Consider the following 27582-nt stretch of genomic DNA (forward strand, 5'->3'; position numbering starts at 1 on the left):
CACACACACACACACACGCAAGCACACGCACACACACGCAAGCACACACACAAATATACACACACACACACAGGCATACACACACCCTCAGATACACACACAATCACACCCTCACACATACACACCTTCACATACACACACACACACATACACACACACCTTCACATATACACACACACACCCTCGCATACACACAAACACACCCTCAGATACACACACACACACACACACACACACACCCTCACATATACACACACACACCCTCACATACACACACACACACATCCTCACGTACACATACACACACACACACACACATCCTCACGTACACACACACACCCTCACATACTTACACACACACATACACACATCACACACAAGCACTCACGTACATACACACACTCACAAACACACACCCTCACACAAAAAAGCACACACACACACTCACACAAATACCCACTCATTCTCATGCCCACACATACACACACACACACAAACAAACACACACGGATACACACACACAAGCACGCACACACACATACACCCAAGCACACGCACACACACACACACACACACGCAAGCACACACACAAATATACACACACACACACACACACAAGCACACACAAACATAAGCATACACAAACATGGGGCGGAGTTGAGGAAAATGGGCAGAGCTGAGGAACATGGCACGAGCCAGAGGAAAATGGGTGGAGTTAAACCAAGAAAAACAAAAGAGAGAAAGGAACTAAAAGAGACGTGTGTGCAACCCACTCTGTGGAGAATAAACTGGTTCAAAGCCATGTGGGTTACACTTTAGAGAAATAAAGTGTGGAATAAAGCGTGTGTTTAAAACAAAGCTGTTTTTCCACTCTTCCTTTAGTTTAATGGGAATGAGGTAAACTCAGGGTTTATCTTCAGCTCTATCTCACCACATTCCAGTGCTTGGAACTGTACACCAGGAATAAGAGCATCAGCCCTTACACAACACTGCCTCGGGGTGAGGGGTGAACAGGTATACATCACATTGTGGGGACTGAAACCTACTGACATGCTCCCACTGTGAGGATCATAGGGACCACACACTGCTCACATTTTATTAAAGTTAGGGTCTGGGTCAGGGTCAGGGTCAGGGTCCAGTCAGTGAAGTGAGGGTAAGGCCAGAAAATGCATTAAAACAAATGTGTGTGCAACAGTGTTCATGATTTGAAAGAAAAACACTTAGTGTAACATTGATAATGGGCTGTGTGTGTGTATGTGTGTGTGTGTGTGTGTGTTTATATAACTCGGGGGCTACTCTACACTATATAAAGCCATCGCTTCTCGTAAACAGCTCAAACAAACCCACACTGAGAGCTGCTCCGCTGAAGCCATGAGGGTCACTGCACTGGGAATTCTGGGAGCTGTCCTCTGTGCGTTGGTAGTGAACGCAGACGTTGAGCCGCAGGCCGACTTCGATGTGCAGAAGGTGAGAACTCAAATACTAACCTGTCTGTGACTGAAGGTGTATTTAATACCATCTCGTCTCTCTGTGGTTCCTCTGCAGCTGCGACTGCACAGATTTAACGTGAATCCAATCTTAAAAATTTCAGTTCTGAAATAAAAACAATAAAAGTGCAATTATATTAAAGTCTGGAGACAGCTTCAACGTCAACATCTCTTCAGACTCAGTGTTTGCAGCTGCTCTCTGGGAAAGCCGCTGCGTTTAATAACACTGCACTGTTCGGCTGTGCCCCTGGCCAAGTGGAGCAGAGGATGAACTAATGAATGAATGAATGGATGAATTTGTCACAGATGTTGTTGGACTTAGTCAGAGTCAGTGAATGAAGCGGTTGTGTGGATCACAGCTATTTGGAGGTTGGAGTTTCTCTCTGAAGTGTTCCCCCAGTTCCAGGTGGTTGTTAGGTCTGTGTTGTGTTGCAGGTCGTGGGGAAGTGGTACCTGGTGGGTTTCGCCACAAACGCAGAGTGGTTTGTTAAACGTAAAGCAGAGATGAAGATGGGGACAGCTGTCCTCAACCCAACCGCAGATGGAGACCTGCAGATGGACTACAGCAGCCTCAAGTAAGACAACAACATGGGGACAGAGTCTCAGAACCCGAACGACACAAGGACAGATCAGAACCTGAAATTAAATCTGCAGTAACTGTCATTAACTCTGTTATTAACTCTGTGCAGGTCGGACGGAACCTGTTTTAAGATGAACCATCTCGCCAAGAAAACTGATATTCCCGGGAAATTCACTTACCGCAGCCAACGTAAGTCTGCACACACACACACACACACACCCCGTCCTTTCACACCCTGGACATCTCCTCACTGTTTCTCTGTACACATGGTTTAATGTTATATGGTAGAAACTCTTCAATACGAGGCGCCCCCTGCTGTTCACGCTGTGCCCGCTTCAGCAGCAGCCCACATTCACTCTGACATATTCACTTCCTTCTTTTTTAAAGGTATTCTGTATATGATATTCTGTTATGTATGTTACACTCCCTCTGTGTGTGTGTGTGTGTGTTAGGTTGGGGGAATGATAATGAAATGCGAATAGCCGACGTGAAGTACAATGAATACGCTCTTATTTACACCTTCAAGACCAAGGCTGGGTCCTCACACGTCCTCATCAAACTCTACAGTGAGTCACAAACACACACACACACACACACAGACTGAGGCTGAACTCCATCAGATTCTCACAGCTACGTTCCAGTGTGAGGAGTGAGGAAGGTAGAGAGTGTTTCTGCTAGTGGTAAGGCTGTTATTAGCTTGTTTCACCAATCCAAGCTCACTCTGCCATAGAACATTAGCAAAAAATATTTTATGACATTTTATTATCATTTTATCAGATTTACCAAGGGGTGGGTTACTTTATCCTCCTCATCCATCCTCCTCATTTATCCTCCTTATTCAGCCTCCTCGTTTATCCTCGTCATTTAGCCTCCTCATTCATCCTCCTCATTCATCCTCCTCATTGATCTATATCATTTAGCCCACATGTTCCTGTTCAGAGTGCCACCACCACCACTGTCATCAGCCACGGGAGCTGGTGAAGGCCCTGCTGTGACATACAAGTTTCTTTTTTCACAATATCTCTGTGCCTCCTTTGCATTTTCTCTCCATCTCAGAAGATCCTCACAGATAATGTTAGGTTCATTCTGCATTGCACTGCACACAGGGAGGAGGTGTTGCCTGATGATTGGGCCAGCCCTGTGTCAGTAAATAAAATAACCAATGGGCCACAGATCTGTGTGATTCAGGGGCCGATGGTTAGGAAACTAACTCTTGCACTGACATTTTTTTTTATTTTTGCTGAATGCAAGGACCAAGATGAATCGGGCTGATGTTAAATCCAGTGTCAGTCGGGCCACTGATATACTGGTTTTATGGGCCGGTCAGATATATCCATCCATATCCATCCATTATCTGTAACCGCTTATCCAATTTAGGGTCGCGGGGGGTCCAGAGCCTACCTGGAATCATCGGGCGCAAGGCGTGAATACACCCTGGAGGGGGCGCCAGTCCTTCACAGGGCAACACAGACACACACACACATTCACTCACACCTACGGACACTTTTGAGTCGCCAATCCACCTGCAACGTGTGTTTTTGGACTGTGGGAGGAAAGCGGAGCACCCGGAGGAAACCCACGCAGACACAGAGAGAACACACCAACTCCTCACAGACAGTCACCCGGAGCGGGAATCGAACCCACAACCTCCAGGCCCCTGGAGCTGTGTGACTGCGACACTACCTGTTGCGCCACCGTGCCGCCCCCGGTCAGATATAAATGTTTTAAAAAGTGTCCCAGTCCATCTCTGATCAGGAAGAACGCCACAAGTAACACTCCACATCATTTATAATGTGTGTGTGTGTGTGTGTTTGTTTTCAGGTCGTACCCAGGACCCCGGGGCTGATGTGCTGCAGAAGTTCACCCAGTTTTCACTGGAGCAGGAAATTCGCCCCGAGAACATCGCCATTCTCCCCAAAGCAGGTACACAACACACACACACACACACACACAGAGATATACACACACACATTAGAACTGTATTGTAACAGTGTGTTTTATTTGCAGATGAGTGTTCTTAAACTGCAACTCTGACGCTTCACCTGAAACATCTGCTCAAGCTTGGGTCATGGGTGACATCATAGATGACATCACTGGTGTTGGTGATGATGTCAGCTGCTTTTGATCTTTAATAAAATCAATGATATTTTTCTCTCACAATGACCTTTGAGCTTTATTAACACACCACACCCACGCACACAATCACATACAGACACTCACCATTCTCATCCTCACACACACACACACACACACACCATTCTCATCCTCACACACACTTTCTCACACACACGCACACCACCCTCACATACCCACACTCACCATCCTCACACACACACACGCACAACAACCTCACATACCCACACTCACCATCTTCACACACACACACACGCACACTAACCTCACATACACACACTCACCACCCTCACACATACACTCTCCACCCTCACATACATACATACATACACACACACACACTCGCCATTCTCTTTCACACACACACACACAAACCACCCCTCGCACACACGCTCTTCGTAACGTCTTTATTCACCGCTCTTCGTACCGTATTTATTCACCGCTCTTCGTACCGTATTCATTCACCGCTCTTTGTACCGTATTCATTCACTGCTCTTCGTACCGTATTCATTCAACGCTCTTAGTACCGTATTCATTCAACGCTCTTTGTACCGTATTCATTCACCGCTCTTTGTACCGTATTCATTCACCGCTCTTCGTACCGTATTCATTCACTGCTCTTCGTACCGTATTTATTCACCGCTCTTCGTACCGTATTCATTCAGCGCTCTTTGTACCGTATTCATTCACCGCTCTTCGTACAGTATTCATTCACCGCTCTTTGTACCGTATTCATTCACTGCTCTTCGTACCGTATTCATTCAACGCTCTTTGTACCGTATTCATTCACCGCTCTTCGTACAGTATTCATTCACCGCTCTTCGTACCGTATTCATTCAACGCTCTTTGTACCGTATTCATTCACCGCTCTTCGTACAGTATTCATTCACCGCTCTTCGTACCGTATTCATTCACTGCTCTTCGTACCGTATTCATTCACCGCTCTTCGTACCGTATTCATTCACCGCTCTTCGTACCGTATTCATTCACCGCTCTTTGTACCGTATTCATTCACCGCTCTTCGTACCGTATTCATTCACCGCTCTTTGTACCGTATTCATTCACCGCTCTTTGTACCGTATTCATTCAACGCTCTTCGTACCGTATTCATTCACTGCTCTTCGTACCGTATTCATTCACCGCTCTTCATACTGTCTTCGTACCGTCTTTATTACCTGCTCTTCATACTGTCTTTATTACCTGCTCTTCGTACTGTCTTCGTACCATCTTTATTCACCACTCTTCATACCGTCTTTATTCACCACTCTTCATACCGTCTTTTTTACCTGCTCTTCGTACTGTCTTTGTACCATTTTATTCACCACTCTTCGTACCGTCTTTATTCACCACTCTTCATACTGTCTTCATACCGTCTTTATTCACCACTCTTCGTACCATCTATATCTCGTCTCTCTTCATACTGTCTTCGTACCGTCTTTATCTCATCTCTTCATACTGTCTTTGTACCGTCTTTATTCACCGCTCTTCATACTGTCTTCATACCATCTTTATTCCCCGCTCTTCATACTGTCTTCGTACCATCTTTATTCACTGCTCTTCATACCGTCTTTATTCACCGCTCTTCATACCGTCTATATTACCTGCTCTTTGTACCATATTTATTCACATCTCTTCATACCGTCTCTCTTCACTGCTGTTCGTATCATCTTTATACCGTCTTAATTCACAGCTCTTCATACCATCTTAATACTGTCTTTATTACGTGCTCTTATACGGTCTTTGTACCGTCTTTCTTCACAGCTCTTCGTACTGTCTTAATACCGTCTTTATTGACTGCTCTTATCATCTTTATACCATATTAATTGACTTGTTTTACTATCTTAATACCGTATTTATGACTTCTTTATTCATCACTCTTTATACCGTCTTCATGCACTGCTCCTTATACCTTCTTTATACCATCTTCATTCACCATTCTTCATATCGTCTTTATTCGACTTTTCATACTGTCTTTATATCATCTTTATTCACAGCGCTTTATACTGTCTTTATATTGTCTTTATTCCCCGCTCTTCACATCATCTTTATTCATAGCTCTTTGTACTGTCTTTACTCATCCCACTTTATACCATCTGTATACCGGGTGTGGTCTGGTTCTGCTGTGTATGGGCTGGTCGGAGCGTGTCTGGTTCTGCCCGGTGTGGACTGGTCGGGGGGGCCTGGTTCTGCCGGGTGTGGGCTATTCAGAGCGGGTCTGGGCTGGTCGGAGCAGGTCTGTATCTGTTGGAAATGTGTCTCTTACATTAAACCCCTTGTGTTGGTTCCAGTTCAGGGGAAAATTCAGAGGAGTTCAATCTAAACACTTTGCATCAATTCATTTCCTCCTAATTCACACCACCCTTCAGCAGGAAACAGACAGTTTTACAGAAAAGCAGACCACAATGGAGGAAAATACTTTGCTTTTTATTTCCTTTTTAACACTTTTTTGTTTCTTTCTTAAACAAATGTCAAGTTACACCCATGACAACACAAAGTTCTGATCCGCTTTAAGAAGTGTTTACATCTCGTTTCTCTCTTTACAGATGTGTGTACAAAACAATAAGTTACAGTCCCATAGAATCAGAGTTACACTGAACTATACACAAAGATTAAACGCTGACCAAATAAATAATCTTTACTATAAAATGACCACAGGGCAGGCGAAGCAGGGAAAAATGGCCTTGATCAAATCTACTGGACAGTGGGCCTCGGCCGATGGCGTCACACAAGTAACTCAGTGCTTTATCCGGCCCTTATCCAATCACATCACAGATAATATCCCCAACTGCGCTGTGATTGGTCCAATCACGAAGAGAGGGATTTATCAGCGTCGGGTTTAAAAGGTAAAAACGTGCTGGCCGACCACATTTATCTCAAAGTTCATGTTGTGCGCTCCTGATAGTGCTGTCAAATGCTGTGAAGTCTACAGAGAGATTTTCCACTCAGGACAGTGTGTGTGTGTGTGGGCATGCATACACCACAGCCTACAGCTGCATTATCCCTTTAAACACACTCACACTCACTCTCTCTCTCTCTCTCTCACACACACACACACACACACACACACACACACACACACACACACACACACACACACACACACAGAGGGCACTGCAACCGTTCTCGCCACAAAATAATCTTGTTACAGTGCCGGGGTCCCTCAGAAACTTGGGTATGAGTGAGGAACTAGTGTATGAAAAACACACACACACACACACCACGGTGCCTCTCGCTATGTGTTATACTGAGACACGATAGTGTTGACGCTGAGGCTGAAACTGAACAGATTTCAGTAAAAACACCGGTGTGTTTGGCACCGAAACAGAGTTCACCTCCGACACACGGTTCATAAACATCACCACCAGTTGCGTCTGACAAACTTGGACACAACACACACCAGACATCCTCGTGCCTCAAATACCCATGATACACTGCACAGATATCCCAGAGTGCTGGTAACTCTGTGTAAAGAGTGCTGTAGGGGAGTATTCTACACACAAACAAAACTAGCTTCAGATTAGTGGACATGCTAACGTCTCTGCCTGAGGTTAACAATTAGAGTGCTACGCTAATGCAGAGTTAAATAAACCCAACTGGTTCCATTATGGTTATATTTTAGAAGTGTTACAGGACGATACACAACACGTGTCTCCCTTTCACATTAGCAATGTCTGTGTTACCTTGTAGCCGTGTGCTAACTGTGACACTTCCACAGTCACCACAGAGTAAACAGAGTTAATGATGCCGCTAACCCTGCACACACAGTTAGCATCATTAGATTTTAGCACAATTCCAAACAAGGATTAGCACTGTATGAAAACACTGGCAATATTAGCATTATCAAAGGAAGTGTTCTTCTTAAAACACCTTTTAGCCACACTGCTAACTCAAATAGGCACAGTCAGAAACACTCACAGAGTATATCTGGAAAACCCATGGCATCATGGGTAAGAGAGATCAGAAAAACATCTTTTATTTTCAGTTTGCGACAGCTGCAGGCCTTAGCTTAGTGAACTCCCAAACCTTCACATAAAGTGCTAGATGTAGCGAGCGGCGAGAGCAGCTCTGGGATTTTTTCACTGATCCTCCAGTTCGGAGAAAATGTGTGAAACAAGGTCAACATTGTAAGTCATAATTTCATTGAACATGCTAACGTGGCTAACGGTGAACAGAAATGTCTAGTCATCTGCACAATGCTAACAGGCACCACATTACTAACAGGAGCCACTCTCTTCCACTCGTGTGTCTCGGTTATAGGTGTTTTAATTAAAGGATTGAGGAACCGAGCCGTGGTCAGGAGTGTGTGGGGTTTAAGGCTGAATAACAAAGGACAGTTTTCCACAATCCACTGCTCTATCTCTCTGTGGTGAACTTCACTGACGTGCAGAGTTTGACTTCTCTGTCGCTAACATGTGTCTGGAGCAGGTGTTGGCCCGGTTCCAATTCAATAAACCACCATGAAAATCAGAACTTGGGGGAAACGAAGACGAAGGAAAGATGAACACCCTGTTTCCTCTCTTAAAGAAATAACAATTTGTCTTTTTATGTTGAGTGAACTTTCATTAAGAGTATTTTCATTAAAATTTGGAAGTGACCACATGCACTAAAAGTGAAGTATGGTTTATGGTTATAAAACTTTCCCAAAGCTTCACTGCAGTTCTGCAACAACAGGGTAAATCTTTCAGAGTGGAATGTTACACATTTAAAACACCAAGGGTTAGAGTGAGATTAAGCCTAAATTTGGACTACACTGATGTGTGTGGACACTGTCCTACTCCTCTGAGATCGTCTGAATATGGCACACTGCGTCTATTTTCAACTGCATCATGTTCAGAAGAAAAGGTTTTCTTACGATTTCATACACGCATTTAGTAAATATATCTGGACGTTTCTGACAGAAGCACACGCTGAGATTTACACTACGCCACTCTTTAAAGTCATAGTTTAGCGGAAGAGTCCAACCCCTCCCTCCCTCAGCGCCAGAGGTTTGTTCCTTTAGTTTTACATTTGAGCTAAGAGGCTAATGAGCTAACAGCTAATGGAAAACTGGAAGAACGGAGCATCGTTCAGCCAATCAAGATTTTATTCATTCAACTCAATATTCTGTAACCCAGTTCAGCTGTGTGCTGAGGTACTTTAGCGGATGTCGACGGGTTTTGCCGGGCGAGTGTGTCCTGATGAAGTCTAAGGGCTTTGTTTGGGGACGACGCTAATGAAAATTTCTCCTGTTAGACCTGTAGCTCCAGCATTAAAGAAGCAAAGTCCAGACAGACGCCTGTTTAGAATTTTACCAAACTATTTCACTTTAGTGGACGCCTGCGTGTGGAGTGATGTCACTAGTGAGTCATTGGCCATTTAGCGTTTTAATGGAAGCGAGTGGAGAAGAGTCAGAGGCACGGCCGGGAGCACAAGATGAGGATAAGGGTGAGGACGAGGAGCACGGGGAGTGTGAGGCTAAGGACGAGGAGAGGGGTGAGGAGGGGTGTGTCCGGCTCTACTCGGCCGGCACCATGTCTTTGTGGTGGCGCATGATGTGCTGGTTTTTCTCGGAGGGCCGGCGGAAGCCCTTGGAGCAGAATTGGCAGCGGTGGGGGTAGTCCTTGGTGTGGATGGAGATGACGTGTCGTTTGAAGCCGGACGCGTCTCCCGTGCTGTAGTCACAGTACTGACACTGATAAACCCGCCTCTCTCGCGGCCCTTTCCCTCCGGACACCTTCTTTATCATGGCTGCGCCGCCCAGGGCCAGCTGTGCCGCTCCTATAGTCCTTTTGGGAGCGACCTTCTCCTGCGAGGGTGCAGGCGTCTGAGGGGTCTGGACCGAAGCCTGGGGCTGTGGTGGTGGAGGCGGTGGAGGGGGAGGGGGAGAGGGCTGCTGGGGGGATTGCGGAGGGGATTCCTGCTCCTCCTCTTGCTGCTGTTCTTTAGTGTGGACTGACAGGATGTGGCGGCTGAGCACGAAGGGGTCCGCAATTTTGAAGCTGCAGTGTCGGCACTGATGCATCTTCTTGGCCTTGTGGGAGGCCGAGTGCTTCTTCAGCTCCGACGGCCGGTGGAAGCCCTTCCCACACACGGCACACTTGTGCGGATAGTCCTTAGTGTGTACGGAGATGACGTGGCGCTTGAGGTCACTGGAGTTGGAGCTGCGGTGCTCGCAGTGGCCGCATTGGTGGTTCCCACGGTTCTCCTCGTGAGTGGAGGAATGCTGCATCAGCTCGTCCTCCTCCCCGAACGTCTGACCGCAGCGGTCGCAGCGGAACGGCAGTTCGCGGCTGTGCTTCGTCTTCACGTGGGTTTTCAGGTTGGAGGAGTCTGCGGATTTGTAGTCGCAGTAGGCGCAGGAGTACGGCTTCTCACCCGTGTGCGTCCTCATGTGCTTCTTCAGCTCTGATGGATGCCGGAAGCCCTTTCCACATTCCACGCAGATGTGTGGGAAGCTTTTACTGTGGACGGCCAGCAGGTGGCGGTTTAACAAGCCCTGCTCTGCTGTCTCGTACTCACAGAACTTGCACTTGTGCATCTTTGCGGTGGGGCCTGCCGGGGGCACCGGTGCGGAGACAGCTGCAGGTTTCTGCTCACGGTGGTGGTGCTGCAGGCGGTGGGAGAACAGCGCCGCCTGCTGGTGGAACTCCTTCCCGCATGTCTCGCACTCGAACGGCGCTTTAGTGCTGAGGGTGTGCACCTCCATGTGGTTGTGGAGGCTGGCCTTCTTGTTGGTGGTAAAGTCACAGTCGGTGCACTGGTATTTCTTACGGCTCAGGACGTCCTGGTGGTGGTTCCGCGTGTGGCGCTTCAGAAATCCACGAGATTTAAACTTCTTCCCGCAGAGCATGCAGGGATACACAGTCAGCGGCTGCCCGTATGGACCGATGATGATGGCTGGGGAAGAGAAAGAAACACAGTGAAAAGGAATAACTCAACGAAGAGTGTATTTCAGCCTGCGGTTACGAGACCTACCTGTCTGCACCTGTCTGGGTTCCGCTCGCCTCCGGTTCCGTCCGTGTTGGCGGTTCAGTTTGTCCAGAGCGTCAGACTCGTCGATGTGCAGCAAAGCGCTCGCGGCTCCGTTTCTGTTCTCACAGCCTTCATGATCATCAGCTCCTAAAACACAACAGAAATGTTTCTGTAATTCTCACGTGAGCCGCGCAGGGCATATAACACCACGGCAGACCACACCTTTCAGACATGAGCTCCACTATCCATCTTAAATAAAATCATCTGTGCTCTACACTGATAGCATTACCGGGAGCGCCACTGACAGTCACATTAACCCGACTCTAATTCCCAGAATTCCCCCGAGGGGGGAACTGTTCAGCTCTGGGTTCAGAAGACTGAGCCACGTCAGCTGTGCTATCCGCTGAGCAGTGCATTCACTTATATTTGTTCAGTCTTTTAAGTGTTGAGTGTTAACTGTACAGTGTCTGTGTTAATATTTGCACGTTAAAGAAATAATTGTAGTTTTTCAATTTGTGGTACAATCACAATAGAGACATTCATTCATTCATTGTCTGTAACTCTTATCTAGTTCATGGTCGCAGTGGGTCTGGAGTCTACCCAGAATCAATGGGCGCAAGGCAGGAACACACCCTGGAGGGGGCGCCAGTCCTTCACAGCCTTGTTTTGTCTCGCTGTGCCTCTGCTGTTTGTATTTGTCCCTTCTGCTTGTTTGACTTGTGTTTCCGGTCTGGACTGTGTACACCGCTCTGCTCTGGTCTGTTCTGCTCTGCTCTGTTCTGCTCTGTGAATTCCCTTAAAGTTGCTTATAATCTGCCGTGGTCAGGATATTTCTGCAGTTTCACACAGGACTGGCCTCAGTCATCCCCACACCACGTGCCGAAACCCAGTCAGGAAATGTGTCAGAGCAGAAAGTGTGTGTGTGATTGTGTGTGTGTGGTGGGGAGTCTAACCATAGGCGGCAGCCCAGGCCACAGGCATGAACTCTTTACTGAGAGCACCGCTGTCGAATGCCCGATCGTGAGGAACTGGCTCCTCTCCACCAACCACCACCTCCATATACACCTCGTCAGACACCTTGGAATTTCCTGTACACACACAAACACACATCATGTGAAAAACACTGACTCAGCCCTCTGTAATCAGCTAAAAACTCACCATCAGGGCCATTCTCTACCTTCCACAGCACAACACAATTACAGTGTAGTGTTCTCCTCCAAGCGTGCTGAGCTCACACAACACAATTACAGTGTAGTGTTCTCCTCCAAGCGTGCTGAGCTCACACAACACAATTACAGTGTAGTGCTCTTATCCAAGCACGCTGAGCTCACACAACACAATTACAGTGTAGTGTTCTCCTCCAACTGCGCTTAGCTCACACAACACAAATACAGTGTAGTGCTCTCCTCCAACCACACTGACCTCACACACTACACTGTAATTACAGTGTAGTGTTCTCCTCCAAGCACACTGAGCTCACACAATACAATTACAGTGTAGTGTTCTCCTCCAACTGGGCTTAGCTCACACAACACAACTACAGTGTAGTGCTCTCCTCCAAGCGTGCTGAGCTCACACAACACAATTACAGTGTAGTGTTCTCCTCCAAACCGCGCTGAGCTCACACAATACAATTACAGTGTAGTGTTCTCCTCCAAGCTCGCTGAGCTCACACAACACAATTACAGTGTAGTGTTCTCCTCCAAACCGCGCTGAGCTCACACAACACAATTACAGTGTAGTGTTCTCCTTCAACCGCGCTGAGCTCACACAACACAATTACAGTGTAGTGTTCTCCTCCAACTGCGCTGAGCTCACACAATACAATTACAGTGTAGTGTTCTCCTCCAACTGCGCTGAGCTCACACAACACAATTACAGTGTAGTGTTCTCCTCCAAACCGCGCTGAGCTCACACAACACAATTACAGTGTAGTGTTCTCCTTCAACTGCGCTGAGCTCACACAACACAACTACAGTGTAGGGTTCTCCTCCAAGCGTGCTGAGCTCACACAACACAATTACAGTGTAGTGCTCTTATCCAAGCGCGCTGAGCTCACACAACACAATTACAGTGTAGTATTCTCCTCCAAGCACGCTGAGCTCACACAACACAACTACAGTGTACTGTTCTCCTCCAACCACACTGAGCTCACACAATACAATTCCAGTGTAGTGTTCTGCTCCAAGCGCGCTGAGCTCACACAACACAATTACAGTGTAGTGCTCTTATCCAAGCGCGCTGAGCTCACACAACACAACTACAGTGTAGTGTTCTCCTCCAACCACACTGACCTCACACACTTCACTGTAATTACAGTGTAGTGTTCTCCTCCAAGCGCACTGAGCTCACACAATACAATTACAGTGTAGTGTTCTCCTCCAAGCGTGCTGAGCTCACACAACACAATTACAGTGTAGTGTTCTCCTCCAAGCGTGCTGAGCTCACACAACACAATTACAGTGTAGTGTTCTCTTCCAACCGCGCTGAGCTCACACAACACAATTACAGTGTAGTGTTCTCCTCCAACTGCGCTGAGCTCACACAATACAATTACAGTGTAGTGTTCTCCTCCAACTGCGCTGAGCTCACACAACACAATTACAGTGTACTGTTCTCCTCCAAGCGTGCTAAGCTCACACAATACAATTACAGTGTAGTGTTCTCCTCCAACTGCGCTGAGCTCACACAACACAACTACAGTGTAGTGTTCTCCTCCAAGCGTGCTGAGCTCACACAACACAATTACAGTGTAGTGTTCTCTTCCAACCGCGCTGAGCTCACACAACACAATTACAGTGTAGTGTTCTCCTCCAACCGCGCTGAGCTCACACAACACAATTACAGTGTAGTGTTCTCCTCCAACTGCGCTGAGCTCACACAATACAATTACAGTGTAGTGTTCTCCTCCAACTGCGCTGAGCTCACACAACACAATTACAGTGTACTGTTCTCCTCCAAGCGTGCTGAGCTCACACAATACAATTACAGTGTAGTGTTCTCCTCCAACTGCGCTGAGCTCACACAATACAATTACAGTGTAGTGTTCTCCTCCAAGCGTGCTGAGCTCACACAACACAATTACAGTGTAGTGTTCTCCTCCAAGCGTGCTGAGCTTACACAACACAATTACAGTGTAGTGTTCTCTTCCAACCGCGCTGAGCTCACACAACACAATTACAGTGTAGTGTTCTCCTCCAACCGCGCTGAGCTCACACAACACAATTACAGTGTAGTGTTCTCCTCCAACTGCGCTGAGCTCACACAACACAATTACAGTGTACTGTTGTCCTCCAAGCGTGCTGAGCTCACACAATACAATTACAGTGTAGTGTTCTCCTCCAACTGCGCTGAGCTCACACAATACAATTACAGTGTAGTGTTCTCCTCCAACTGCGCTGAGCTCACACAACACAACTACAGTGTACTGTTCTCCTCCAAGCGTGCTGAGCTCACACAATACAATTACAGTGTAGTGTTCTCCTCCAAACCGCGCTGAGCTCACACAACACAATTACAGTGTAGTGTTCTCCTCCAACCGCGCTGAGCTCACACAACACAATTACAGTGTAGTGTTCTCCTCCAACTGCGCTGAGCTCACACAATACAATTACAGTGTAGTGTTCTCCTCCAACTGCGCTGAGCTCACACAACACAACTACAGTGTAGTGTTCTCCTCCAAGCGTGCTGAGCTCACACAACACAATTACAGTGTAGTGTTCTCCTCCAAACCGCGCTGAGCTCACACAATACAATTACAGTGTAATGTTCTCCTCCAACATGTCTTCCACAAATAAACATCAATAATCAGCCACTGACCGTCGCTGTGAGTGTGGTGACCATCTCCCACAGACATGTAAACCATCTTCTCCCTCAGGGGCCGGCCCACCGAGTCCGTCAGAGCCAGGGTCTCTGAGTCTCCCTCACCTATATCCACCGGTTCACCTACACACACACACACAGTCCATTAAAAAACATTTATTGGAAATCTAACACAAAAAAGAATCTTGTACTTATAGCAAATAATTAAAAAATATTAGGTAATAGAAAACACACACACACACACACACAGTAACTCTTTATCTCTTTCACACACACACACACACACCGAGGTCGTCCTCCCCAGAGTCAGCTTTGAAGATGTAAACTTTAATGACTTCCTGCCCGTCCTCGTCCTTCTCCACCTCTTGATCGCCCAGTGCTCCCTCCACCGTCACCTCCTCTCCATCAGCAGACACCATCTTACCAGCCTCGTCCACTAGGGGGAGACAGAGGGTCAGGGGGTGAGCTCTACAGTATGTGGGATATGTAGTTGAGAGTGAGTGAGTGAATGAATGACTGAATGAATCTTACAGGAGATCATAAGGTAGTCTCCGCAGGTGTCCGAGTCGTTCCCTCTGTCCTGCACCAGGACGTCTTCCACCATCTCCGCCATTGCCACGCCCTCCTCGTCCTCCTCATCACCCTCCAGTGACATCACACACGTCTCCACGGCGACGCCCTCATCGTCCTCTGCAACCACATCCTCCACGGCGTCCTGGATCACCAGTTCATCAGAGGAGAACCCCCGCACCGCCTCCACATCTCCATCTCCGTCTCCATCTCCCTCAGACACCAGCACCGTCTCCTGCAGCTCCACCACATACTCCTCCCCACACAGACCCCCATCATCTGAGATAGAGACAGAGACAGAGAGAGAGAGACAGAGTGAGAGAGAGAAAGAGAGAGAGACAGAGAGAGGGAGACAGCGAGAGACAGAGAGAGAGAGGGGGAGAGAGAAAGAGAGAGAGAGAGAAAGAGAGAGAGAAAGAGAGAGAGAGAGATAAGGTGGATTTCAGCGTTGAATCGACACAGAGCTTACGCTGTTGTGTTTATTCTTCTGCGTTGGTGTCTGTGTTGCTCTGCTGTTACACCTCCACACCACTAGGGGCTGAATCTCAAACATCTTCCTCTACACTCTGCAGTACATACTGTAGTGGTGCAGTAAAGTTACTTTTATAAAGCTTTAAAGTGCACTATGTAGTAAGGAGGGTGCCGTTTGGAATGGAGCAGAGTTTACACGAGGCGCCAGGAAAGTAACTAATACAAAGCGACACGTTTTTCCCACTAGGTCCAGCTTCTCTTAATTTTTTCCCAGAGACATCTGTATATTTCTTTTGTTCTACATTTTGATTGGTCTCTGATGTCCACCCCATGTCTGAGGAAACCTCTGTCTGTGAATGTGCTGCTGTCTGTGTCTCTGTGTGGAGGAGAGGAGCTCATGCTCCTGTACTTCTTCAGTTCAACTTCAACAACCACCTTCCCACTACTGACCAATCACAGGCTGCGTTACATTTTTGTTACATTTTTGGAGCGGAGTGCAGTGTAGGGCCCATGTTGACGCACTGCTTATGACATAAGATTGATACAGGAGTATTAATTGTGCTATAAGCCTCTTCCACACAGGCACGGTAAAGCAGAACACTGTCCAGGACATTCCCAGGACTTTCTCCTGTCCCCGGGACACAGTCCAGGGAATGTCCTTGTGACCCCTGTGTGAATAGAGTAACTAAACTGTATCTCCTGCTGTGGTTAAAGGACAATATCCGGAAAATATCCAGTCCTGATTCTCCGGACTTTTTTCTGGTGTTCATACATGAAAACGTCTAGAGAGGGGAGACAGAGATAAAGAGAGAGATGGACTGAGAGAACGAGCCGTACCTGAGCCATGGAGGATGATCTTCGGCTCTTGGGAACGGAGCGCGAGTCTTGCCACATCTTCATCCATCGTCCTTACTCTTCATTGGCCTCCGGAAAATCTGAGCGAGAAAAAGCACCCAATCAGAGCCCTGCAACAGAACACTTTAAAACTCCACCTCTGAACTGTTCTGAACTGAGGTCAGAGTTCACCTAATCACCACAGCAACTCAGACGACAGAAACAAACGCTTCCTGCTGAGGGCAGATATGGAGCAGTCACACTACATTTAAAATGGCTCCCTACATAGTGCACTATTCTAGGAACAGGAGCAGGAGCACACACACAAACAGAGCCAGCTGTGAGTGTGAGAGTGATTCTGTGAGTGTGTGTGTGGTTTGGTGGGGGGTTCTTCCCCAGGTTTCTCACTGCACAACTGAAACTGAAATGAGTGTAAAAATACCCCAGATATCATTCATTATCTGTAACCGCTTATCCAGTTCAGGGTCATGGTGGGTCCACAGCCTACCTGGAATCATTGGGCGCAAGGCGGGAACACACCCTGGAGGGGGCGCCAGTCCTTCACAGGGCAACACAGACATGCACACACACATTCACACCTATGGACACTTTTGAGTCTCCAATCCACCTTCCAACATGTGTTTTTGGACTGTGGGAGGAAACCGGACCAACCGGAGGAAACCCACGCGGACACAGGGAGAACACACCAAACTCCTCACAGACAGTCACCCGGAGGAAACCCACGCAGACACGGGGAGAACACACCAAACTCCTCACAGACAGTCACCCGGAGGAAACCCACGCGGACACGGGGAGAACACACCAAACTCCTCACAGACAGTCACCCGGAGGAAACCCACGCAGACACGGAGAACACCCACAACCTGCTGTGCCACCGTGCCCGCCCCAGATATGAGTCAGAAAAAATGCACCACCTTCACTTCTTTTGAGGTTCTTTCCCCAAATTTGTTACAAATCCGCTCACATTTACAGACCACCAGGGCCCTACTCAGAATCTTTAAAAGAATTCAGTGATTTCGCTGCAAACCTCTGTGTGCAACAATAAAGTTATTACTGTAGGAGATTTCAGTGTTTATTTTGAAAAGGCAGATGACCCACTAAAAAAGTAATTTACTTCAACCCTAGACTCTGTAGGTGATAATCAAAATGTAACAGGGTCCACACACCACTGCAGTCTATGGCTGTCACCGTCATGAAATTTTAACTGACGATTATTTGTCACAAATGTAAATGCGATTAACTGTTTAATTTTCTGTTTATTTACACCCCCAGTATTTTAATAAGTCTCTATGATTAATGATAATATAATAATATACACACACTCTATTATGGGAAAGAACATCAGTTTATTGAACAGTTTATTAATAAAGAAATGTAAAGATATTTATTTGCCCCTTGTTCTGTTTTTAAAATAATAAAATTATATTTTTGAAAAACAATATTTGCAAATTCTCAAAATAAACAAAACAAAACAAATCAAATGCACTATGTCTGAAACATCTGTTGTTTACTGCCTTGGCATTTTCTGGGTGAGGAACACAGCAGGTAGAGGCCCAGTGACACTGTCCTTCATGTGGATTCACACAACACCCCCAACACACACACACACACACACAAAACCCCCCAACACACACACACACAACCCACCCAACACACACACACACACACACAACCCCCCAACACACATACAACCACCCAACAAACACACACACACACACAACCCCTCCAACACACACACAAAACCCCCAACAAACAAACACTCACACAACCCCCAACACACACACACACACAACCCCCCAACACACACATACACAACCCCCCAACACAGACACACACACACACCTGCCCCGCCCCTGCACAAAAACCCAAACCTTCCCGCGAGCGCCATTTTGAAGGGGGTGGAGAATAGCGAAAGCGCTCGTGCACATCCAACACACAGTGCGCGCACTAATGCATATGTTAAAATGCACGCTCCCACACCCACTGTGAAATACAAATAATCTGCACAATACAGCGCGCGCTTCTACACCCCGCGTTTGTTTGTTTATTTTTCTTTCATTCTCTCTCTCTCTCCCTCTCCCTCTCTCTCTCTCTCCCCTCCCCCCGTTCCTCCCGAGGCCTCTCGCGCGCGGCCTTCTTCTCGAGGCCTGGGCCCAGTTTAGGCCTCGCGCTACTCTTCGCGAGCTTTACCTGGACAATAACAACAACACTGCTACGTGCACGAGCCGCGCGCGCGAACCTCCCCCCCTCCGCGCCCCCCCACAAAAACAAAAGCGTCTCGCGCCCGTGTTTCTTACCGCGTGCGTCGGGGAGTGTGTCTCGAGCCGCAGGCCGCTCGGGCTCCGCGCTGTGTGAGCGCGCGCACGGAGGAGCAGGAAGAGAGAGAGCGAGGGAGAGAGACACGCACACACAGTGAGGGAGAGAGAGACGCTGCCAGACAGAGAGAAAGGGAGGGGAGAGAGAGAGAGAGAGAGAGAGAAGCCTGCAGCTCCGCCAGCGCGAGCGCCCGCCGTCAGAGCACCACGTCACAGCGCGAGAGCAGCAGGAAAACACGCAAAGAGACAGCGCGCGAGAGTGAGCACCGACACAAGGCCGAGAGAGAGAGACTACAGAAAAGAGAGAGATAACAGAAGGAACGAGAGAATACAGAAACAGAGGAAAAATGTAAGAGTAGAGAGTGAGCGAGAGGTAGAAATAATAAAAAGTGAAAATAGAACTAAATCAGTATAAAATAAAGTGGGAGAAAGAAACTGAGAAACAAGTGAAATATCCCCCCCTCCCCACACACTCCCGCTCCGTCCGAACCCGGGCTCTGAGACCTGCCCCCAGCTGTGGCACAGATGTTTCAAACTCATCGCAAGTGACCTAGACTTAAAAGTGTCAACAGTGCATTTTAACCACAGCACTGGGACCAGCACATCTATCCATGTCCATGGTTACATTACAGCCCTTTCCTTGGATACACTACAGATGTTTCCATGGTTACACTGACTGTTTCCATGGTTACACTACAGCTGTATCCATGGTACTGCGACCCTGAGATGGATTAAGCAGCAAAGAAGATAATGATGATGTTTCCATGGTTACACAACAGCTGTTTCCAAGGGTACATACATGTTTCCATGGTTACACTACAGCTGTTGCCATCGTTACTGTTCACACTCCAGTCTGTGATGTTTTTTCAAAATTCTGTTAAAAAAGGCGGAGCTTTATTTCCAGATGTTTCAGTGGTCAGATGTGGTCTAGGATTATTAACCCTCTCCTCCCCAGCGCCGTCCTCTTTACACTGGGGTGGGTTCCTCCACTTCATCTCCACCTTTCCCCCGAACCCCATGAGGACAGAGGTGTGTGGAAGGGTGGGGGCTCTGGTGTAAACTCACCGCAGGGTCAGGGTTCATCACAGAGTGGAAGAGGGTTCTGTTCTGACGAGATCTTTCTGGATCCTCCTCGCTGACTCCTGCAGAGCTCCTTGTCTCTGGAACCTTCAGAAACCTTCTCCCTCCCTCCCTCCCCCCGCAGCCCCCCAGAGCCCAGCTTTACACTACACAGGAGACCGAGGTGAAACCCTCCTTTACACTGAAACACATCCCACCCATGGTCCTTTACTTCTGAGGGAGATCCAGTGGATCCCAATCGTCTCCGTCTGCCTCCGGGGGAAGAGTAATACAGGAGAACAGTCTGCGTCCCACTCCACAGCACAGTCTGCAGCAAAATCTAACTAATATTATACTCATAAAGTTATTATTTACACCGTGTGTGTGTCTCTGTGTCTGTCTGTCTGTCTGTGTCTGTCGGCCGGCAGGGGGCGATAATGAGCTTCAGCTCAGCGCACTGCAGAGAGGAAGAAGCAGAACATGTACAAGGTGAGGAATATAAGTTTAAACCGCTGCTTTTCGAAACTATTTTATATAAAAGTTTGTTTTTAATATTAGGGTGTTATTTACAGGTTAATGATTTCCGCGCGGTTGTGGTTTCAGTAAAACCCTCCGATTAGAGCGAGTTTCTCCTCTCTTCAGAAAAGGAGCAGTGAAGGACAGTGAAGTCTTTTAGAGAAACGGGTTTATTTTATATTTTTGTTTCTTTCTGAGGGTCTCCCTCTCGACCCCTGGCCCGTGGAGAAGCTCCAAACGCGACTTTATCTCTCACTTTGGTTAAAATCCTCCTCCGAACCCGCGCTGTTTGAAGCTCAGCGGCTGAAGGAGGGTTTTATTTGAAAAACAGAGACTCGTGGAAGATGAAAGTTGTGTTTGTAAAATATTAAAATGTTCAGAAACAGAAATGAGACTCGGTTCTCGGTTTTGAAGCCGACTCGTCTTTTTACCTGCGCTTCCCGCTTGTGTCCAGCAAGTGGCGCGATAACAGCGGCCAGCTCTCAGGTCAAATCCACCAGCTTTTACAATTGAATGATGTGTAGCGGTGATGGAGACAGTGGCCAGTGGGGGGCGGCAGAGACTCAGAGAAGCGACAGTACAGGGATGTGATTGGCTGTTGTTGTGTTTCCTTGGCAACGCAGGTGGGGGCCGTGACCGGGCTCTCGGGGGCTCTGGGCCTGATGTCGGGGTCCATCCTTGCGGCCGAAAAAACTGAGAATCACAACGAAGGAGTCAGTGTAGATGAGGTATATACACACACTCCCAATTCCCTCTCTGAGGCTGTGTGTGTGGGGTCACTGCAGTCAGCAGGTTGTTTATTGATGGTGTGTGTGTGTGTGTGTTGCAGCTCTCTCTTTACACATCCCCCCCACAGAATCCCCAGTGGGGTGAGGAGAGGGCGAGGAGGCAGGTTGAGGAGGGTGTGGCTACAGTCAGGAAACTGGCAGAACCTTACACCACCTGGGGACAGGTACACACACACACACCTGAGTACAGGTACATACACACAACCCCGGGGGAAAAGTACACACAAACACAAAAACACCTGGGTATATACACACCTGGAGACAGGTACACACACCTGGAGACAGGTACACACACACACCTGGAGACAGGTACACACACACACACACCTGGAGACAGGTACACACACACACACACACCTGGAGACAGGTACACACACACACACACACACACACACACATGGAGACAGGTACACACACACACACACCTGGAGACAGGTACACACACACACACACACACACATGGAGACAGGTACACACACACACACACCTGGAAACAGGTACACACACACACCTGGAGACAGGTACACACACACACACACCTGGAGACAGGTACACACACACACACACACACACATCTGGAGACGGGTACACACACACACACACACACACACACACCTGGAGACGGGTACACACACACACAAACACCTGGAGACGGGTACACACACACACACACACACACACCTGGAGACGGGTACACACACACACCTGGAGACGGGTACACACACACACACACACACACACACACCTGGAGACGGGTACACACACACACACACACACACACACACACACACCTGGAGACCGGTACACACACACACACACCTGGAGACGGGTACACACACACACACCTGGAGACGGGTACACACACACACACACACACACACACACACACCTGCAGACGGGTACACACACACACACACACACACACACCTGCAGACGGGTACACACACACACACACACACACACACCTGGAGACGGGTACACACACACACACACACACACACACACACACACACCTGGAGACGGGTACACACACACACACACCTGCAGACGGGTACACACACACACACACCTGCAGACAGGTACACACACACACACACGAACGCACCTGGAGACAGGTATATACATGCTGATGCCTCTTTCACATGAGCTCTGGAGAATCTCTAAAGAAACTCCAGAGTGTTCGGTCAGGAGACGTCCCGGAGCGTTCGCCTTTACCAGGGCACAAGGAGGATGAAGTCTGGGTAACGTCCGGGACCAGTGCTCACACATACACACAGCTTCTCTGGGAAAACTTTACTGCGCAGGTGTGAAAGAGGCAGGAGTGTATTCTACTTATATATGTAGTACTACTTACTAATATACCATGCACTAGTAAAGGTACTCACCACTTCTAAGAAGAAGTTGACGTGTGGCCTTTTATGAACAAAAAAACGCACTGGATGTTTATCTATTACAACCTGAACAGTGAGGAGAAACAGAGCTCAAATCAATACACAAATCAATTATAACGTTCACAAACATGCATTCATATTTCTAATAAAGTGGCTAATCCACATCGCCCCCTACACTTCCTCTGGTGCATTACACTCTGTCAGAAAGACTTTGTGGACTGTTAAACATTTTATAGCTTTTTTAAAATGGAAAAACAGAACCCTTATTACCCCCTAAATTTTCTGTAGCATATAACAAGCTGCGGCCACACAGTGTGTGTGTGTGTGTGTGTGTGTGTGTGTGCGCGCGCACCTTCAGTATAAAATCTGGAGGTGTTCCTGGTCTAACTGTGTAATAACAGTGTATTAGTGTTTCATCCAGATCTAACACCAGGATCTTCCTCTTCACTGCATCTAAACACACACACACACACACACACATACACACACACATATTTATTTAGATTTTAACAGCTGCCTCTTTCACATGAGCTCTGGAGAATCTCTAAAGAAACTTCAGAGTGTTGTGTCAGGAAACGTCCCAGAGCGTTCGTTCACACACGCAGCGAACAGCGTGAGTTAGACTTGTTCTATCAGTGGGAAGTGAAACACGTGCTGTAGACGTGGGGGCGGAGCCTGTGCAGCATGAGCAGGAGAAACTCTGACTTCACCCGGAGTCTTTACCAGGGCACAAGGAGGATGAAGTCCGGGTAATGGCCGGGACCAATGTTCACACACACAGCTCCTCTGGAAAAATTCCAGAACATTTCCGGACACTCTCTGTATGTGTTTTTACAGTGTGTGTGTGTGTGTGTTATTTAAAATGTGTGTGTGTGTGCGTGTTATTTACTGTGTGTGTGTGTGTGTGTGTGTTATTTAAAATGTGTGTGTGTGAGAGAGAGAGACCTCATGCAGTGTTTTCTGTGTTTTGTTTAATCACAGGGTGTGTACGGAGCTGTGAAGCCCAGAGTGGACAGTGTAGTACAGTTTGGACAAGGTGAGGAAACACACACTGTAAATAACACACACACACTGTAAATAACACACACACAGTATACATAACACTCACACTGTTGATCTCTCAGATTAAAGGTACGGTGCAGGAACATTGCTGTCACTAAAGGCACCAACAGTGGAGTGTATCTTTAAAGGTACAGCAATGGTGTTAGAGTCCAGTTGTGTTCCCTAAAGGTTCATTACATTCTCTTCTCCAGAAGGAGAGGGGGCTCTCTGTAATCTTTCATTATACAACTGTGGAGAATAAAGGAACACAATAAAAGTCCTGGAGATGAAACAGGGCGACAGACATCGACACACTTTAACATCCACAGTTTATATAGAGTAAGGTACAGTTCTGTTCCCTAATTAAAGGTACAGTACATGTTCCTTGATGGTAACCACCAGAGACATTTTTATTTAGCGTGTATTTATTGATCAGATCAGACCATGGTTCTCCTGACGTGGCTCACTGTGTCCTTACATGGAACAGGAGATACGAGGTTCAGTTCAGAGAGCGGTGGGGTTCTGAGGGTTCTATGTTCTGTGTTCTAGACTCGTACTCCTATCTGAAGAACCCATCCGCTGAGTTTTACCCCAGAGCTGGAGTGATTGGCTTCGCTGGAGTCCTGGGGCTGTTTCTGGCCAGAGGTGATCTCCCCCTCCTCCTGGACCTCCTGCTTGTCCTGCACCTCCTCCTCCTGCACTTCAACTTCTACCTCCACATTCACCTCCTCCTCCTGTACCTCAACCTGCACCTCAGCCTACTCTACCTCCACATTCACCTCCTCCTCCTGCACCTCAACCTACTCTACCTCAACATTTACCACCTCCTCCTCCTACACCCCCACCTGCACCTCAACCTACACTACCTCCACATTCACCTCCTCCTCCTGCACTTCAACTTCTACCTCCACATTCACCTCCTCCTCCTGTACCTCCACCTGCACCTCAGCCTACTCTACCTCTACATTCACCTACTCCTCCTGCACCTTTACCTACTCTACCTCCACATTGACCTCCTCCTCCTGCACCTCCACCTGCACCTCAGCCTACTCTACCTCCACATTCATCTCCTCCTCCTGCACTTCAACTTCTACCTCCACATTCACCTCCTCCTCCTGCACTTCAACTTCTACCTCCACATTCACATCCTCCTCCTGCACCTCAACCTACTCTACCTCAACTTTTACCACCCACTCCTCCTGCACCCCCACCTGCACCTCAACCTACACTACCTCCACATTCACCTCCTCCTCCTGCAGCTCAACCTGCACCTCAGCCTACTCTACCTCCACATTCATCTCCTCCTCCTGCACTTCAACTTCTACCTCCACATTCACCTCCTCCTCCTGCACTTCAACTTCTACCTCCACATTCACATCCTCCTCCTGCACCTCAACCTACTCTACCTCAACTTTTACCACCCACTCCTCCTGCACCCCCACCTGCACCTCAACCTACACTACCTCCACATTCACCTCCTCCTCCTGCACCTTAACCTACTCTACCTCCACATTCACCTCCTCCTCCTGCACCTCAGCTTCTACCTCCACATTCACCTCCCTCCTCCTGCACCTCAGCTTCTACCTCCACATTCACCTCCCTCCTCCTGCACCTCAGCTTCTACCTCCACATTCACCTCCCTCCTCCTGCACCTCAGCTTCTACCTCCACATTCACCTCCCTCCTCCTGCACCTCAGCTTCTACCTCCACATTCACCTCCCTCCTCCTGCACCTCAGCTTCTACCTCCACATTCACCTCCCTCCTCCTGCACCTCAGCTTCTACCTCCACATTCACCTCCCTCCTCCTGCACCTCAGCTTCTACCTCCACATTCACCTCCCTCCTCCTGCACCTCAGCTTCTACCTCCACATTCACCTTCTCCTCCTGCACCTCAACCTACTCTACCTCCACATTCACCTCCTCCTCCTGCACCTCAACTTCTACCTCCAACTCCTCCACTTACTCCTCCTATACATCTTCCTCCTCCTGCAGCCCCTTCTCCACTTGTTAACGCCCGTGAGGCTGTGCATGTTTTTGGTTTATAAACCGTTTAGACACCTGCCTGTGTGTGTGTTCCTGCAGGTTCCAGGGTGAAGAAGCTGATCTATCCCACGGCTTTGATGGCTGTTGGTGCCTCTATGTACTACCCAAAAGAAGCAGTCACCATCGCTAAGGTGTGTGTGTGTGTGTGTGTGTGTGTGAGAGAGAGAGAGTGAGTTTATATTTTATTGAAACTTTATACAAGGAAGTAAGGACTGAGTAAGATGTTTCTTGTCTAAACCAGACTAAACCTGTGTGTGTGTGTGTTTGTGTGTGATTTTTAACCTTTGTTCTGTATTTTGTTGGAAGAGGGGAGACTGAGGTTTTTTTTCTGAACGGTGCCCACGACACACACACTTTTATTCACATACACACACACACACACATATACACACACTTATTCACACAAACACTCTTACACTCACACACACGCGGTCGGAGGTGTGTGATCTGTAACAGTCCGGTGGTGTGTCTCTGTGTTCAGGCCTCTGGGGACGCGGTGTACGACTGGGCGCTGCAGGCATATGTTACAGCGGAGAAGCTAGTTACAGGAAAACCTGCGGAAAAGGTACAACACGCCTCATTTACATCTCATTTACATACAGTGAGTACAGACGTGGGTCAGGGCTCAGTCTGTGAACTCTGAAACTGTTGGGAGGGGGTTAAGTGTCCAGTGGGTCCTAGGGGGCATTCAGGCGTCCAAGAAACGGAGCCCTGACTGACGCCGCTGGCCGTGCTGTGTCCATGGCGCTGATCAAACTGACCTAGCTCTGAACGGTGGATAAACCGTGACTCTGTCTCGACTCCCGTTTGTCTGTGGCTCTGGTTCTGTCCCGGTTCAAACACAGCGGCTCTGTGAAGAGGCACCGCCTCGGTTCCTGTCCGAAGTCGGGGTCCCTGGGGAGATTCCGCTTTCTAATCCTGAATGGAACCGGAGTTAATTTGGTGGAAAAAGGCAGAGGGAGGAAGTGGGCAGTTCTCTGCACTGAGAAACTACTGTGTCTCAGTAGGGACATGAACAGAGTTGTGTTTTTCTGCAGGTTGAAAACACCAAGGAGAAACCGTCGAGTGGAGAGACCACAGTCTAGAACCAGAACACCAGCAGAACGGACCGGAACCAGCAGGAACTGGGTTTAATACACAGCCCACCTTCTCTCTCTCGCCATCGGCTGGGTCTCTTAGTGTTTGCACTCATCACAGAAGGGGGCGTGGCCTGTCGGAGGGGTTTGGTCTGCTGTTTGATGTATATTTATGTACAAACAAAAATAAATATTTTACGTCCTTCCTATCGGCGTGTAACTCTGACCTCAGTGTGGAGAGGTGGTGAGTGGGGGGTGGAGAGGTGGTGAGTGGGGGGTGGAGAGGGTGGGTGGAGGTGGGGTCGTAGAGAGCTGGGGTGGGAGGGGGTGGTAGAGAGGAATATTAGAGTATGATGTTTTAATTTTGTACAGTCAGACTAGCTACAGTGTAGAGAAAATAAAGGTCTTCCCTTCAAATACACACACACACATTTACACAACCAAACACACACACACAACCACACTCAAGCACACACACACACA

General features: G+C 48.0%; 3 protein-coding genes across 6 annotated transcripts; 2 read left to right on the forward strand and 1 right to left on the reverse strand.

The window, feature by feature from the left end:
- The first annotated feature begins 1344 nt into the window (after window positions 1–1344).
- zgc:153704 (Lipocalin-like) lies at window positions 1345–4216 on the forward strand. The gene is made up of 6 exons (XM_066661587.1): window positions 1345–1467; window positions 1923–2062; window positions 2177–2256; window positions 2520–2633; window positions 3889–3990; window positions 4075–4216. The coding sequence occupies exons 1-6, from the start codon at window positions 1372–1374 to the stop codon at window positions 4086–4088; spliced, it is 546 nt and encodes a 181-aa protein (XP_066517684.1). The 5' UTR covers window positions 1345–1371; the 3' UTR covers window positions 4089–4216.
- Window positions 4217–9069: 4853 nt separating this feature from the next.
- On the reverse strand, window positions 9070–21311 carry LOC136675591 (zinc finger Y-chromosomal protein 1). 3 transcript variants are annotated; one of them, XM_066652235.1, is made up of 8 exons: window positions 21191–21311; window positions 16852–16949; window positions 15505–15822; window positions 15260–15409; window positions 14971–15096; window positions 12105–12239; window positions 11155–11298; window positions 9070–11076 (listed from the first exon to the last, which is right to left on the reverse strand). In XM_066652235.1, exons 2-8 carry the CDS (start codon window positions 16916–16918, stop codon window positions 9695–9697), a joined length of 2322 nt encoding a protein of 773 aa, XP_066508332.1. In that variant the 5' UTR covers window positions 16919–16949; window positions 21191–21311; the 3' UTR covers window positions 9070–9694. The 3 variants fall into 3 exon arrangements, with proteins under 3 accessions (XP_066508332.1, XP_066508339.1, XP_066508323.1); XM_066652242.1 differs by lacking the exon at window positions 21191–21311 and adding an exon at window positions 20250–20339; XM_066652226.1 differs by lacking the exon at window positions 21191–21311 and adding an exon at window positions 19167–19322.
- apooa (apolipoprotein O, a) lies at window positions 19445–27297 on the forward strand. Of its 2 annotated transcripts, XM_066652262.1 has the most exons (9): window positions 19445–19975; window positions 20672–20732; window positions 21383–21487; window positions 21589–21711; window positions 23920–23974; window positions 24529–24624; window positions 26063–26154; window positions 26505–26588; window positions 27061–27297. In XM_066652262.1, the coding sequence occupies exons 2-9, from the start codon at window positions 20724–20726 to the stop codon at window positions 27106–27108; spliced, it is 612 nt and encodes a 203-aa protein (XP_066508359.1). In that variant the 5' UTR covers window positions 19445–19975; window positions 20672–20723; the 3' UTR covers window positions 27109–27297. The 2 variants fall into 2 exon arrangements, with proteins under 2 accessions (XP_066508359.1, XP_066508352.1); XM_066652255.1 differs by lacking the exons at window positions 19445–19975; window positions 20672–20732 and adding an exon at window positions 20809–21245.
- Window positions 27298–27582: the final 285 nt, after the last annotated feature.

The sequence above is a fragment of the Hoplias malabaricus genome, chromosome 2, assembly GCF_029633855.1.
Source record: "Hoplias malabaricus isolate fHopMal1 chromosome 2, fHopMal1.hap1, whole genome shotgun sequence".
Classification (NCBI taxonomy): domain Eukaryota; kingdom Metazoa; phylum Chordata; class Actinopteri; order Characiformes; family Erythrinidae; genus Hoplias; species Hoplias malabaricus.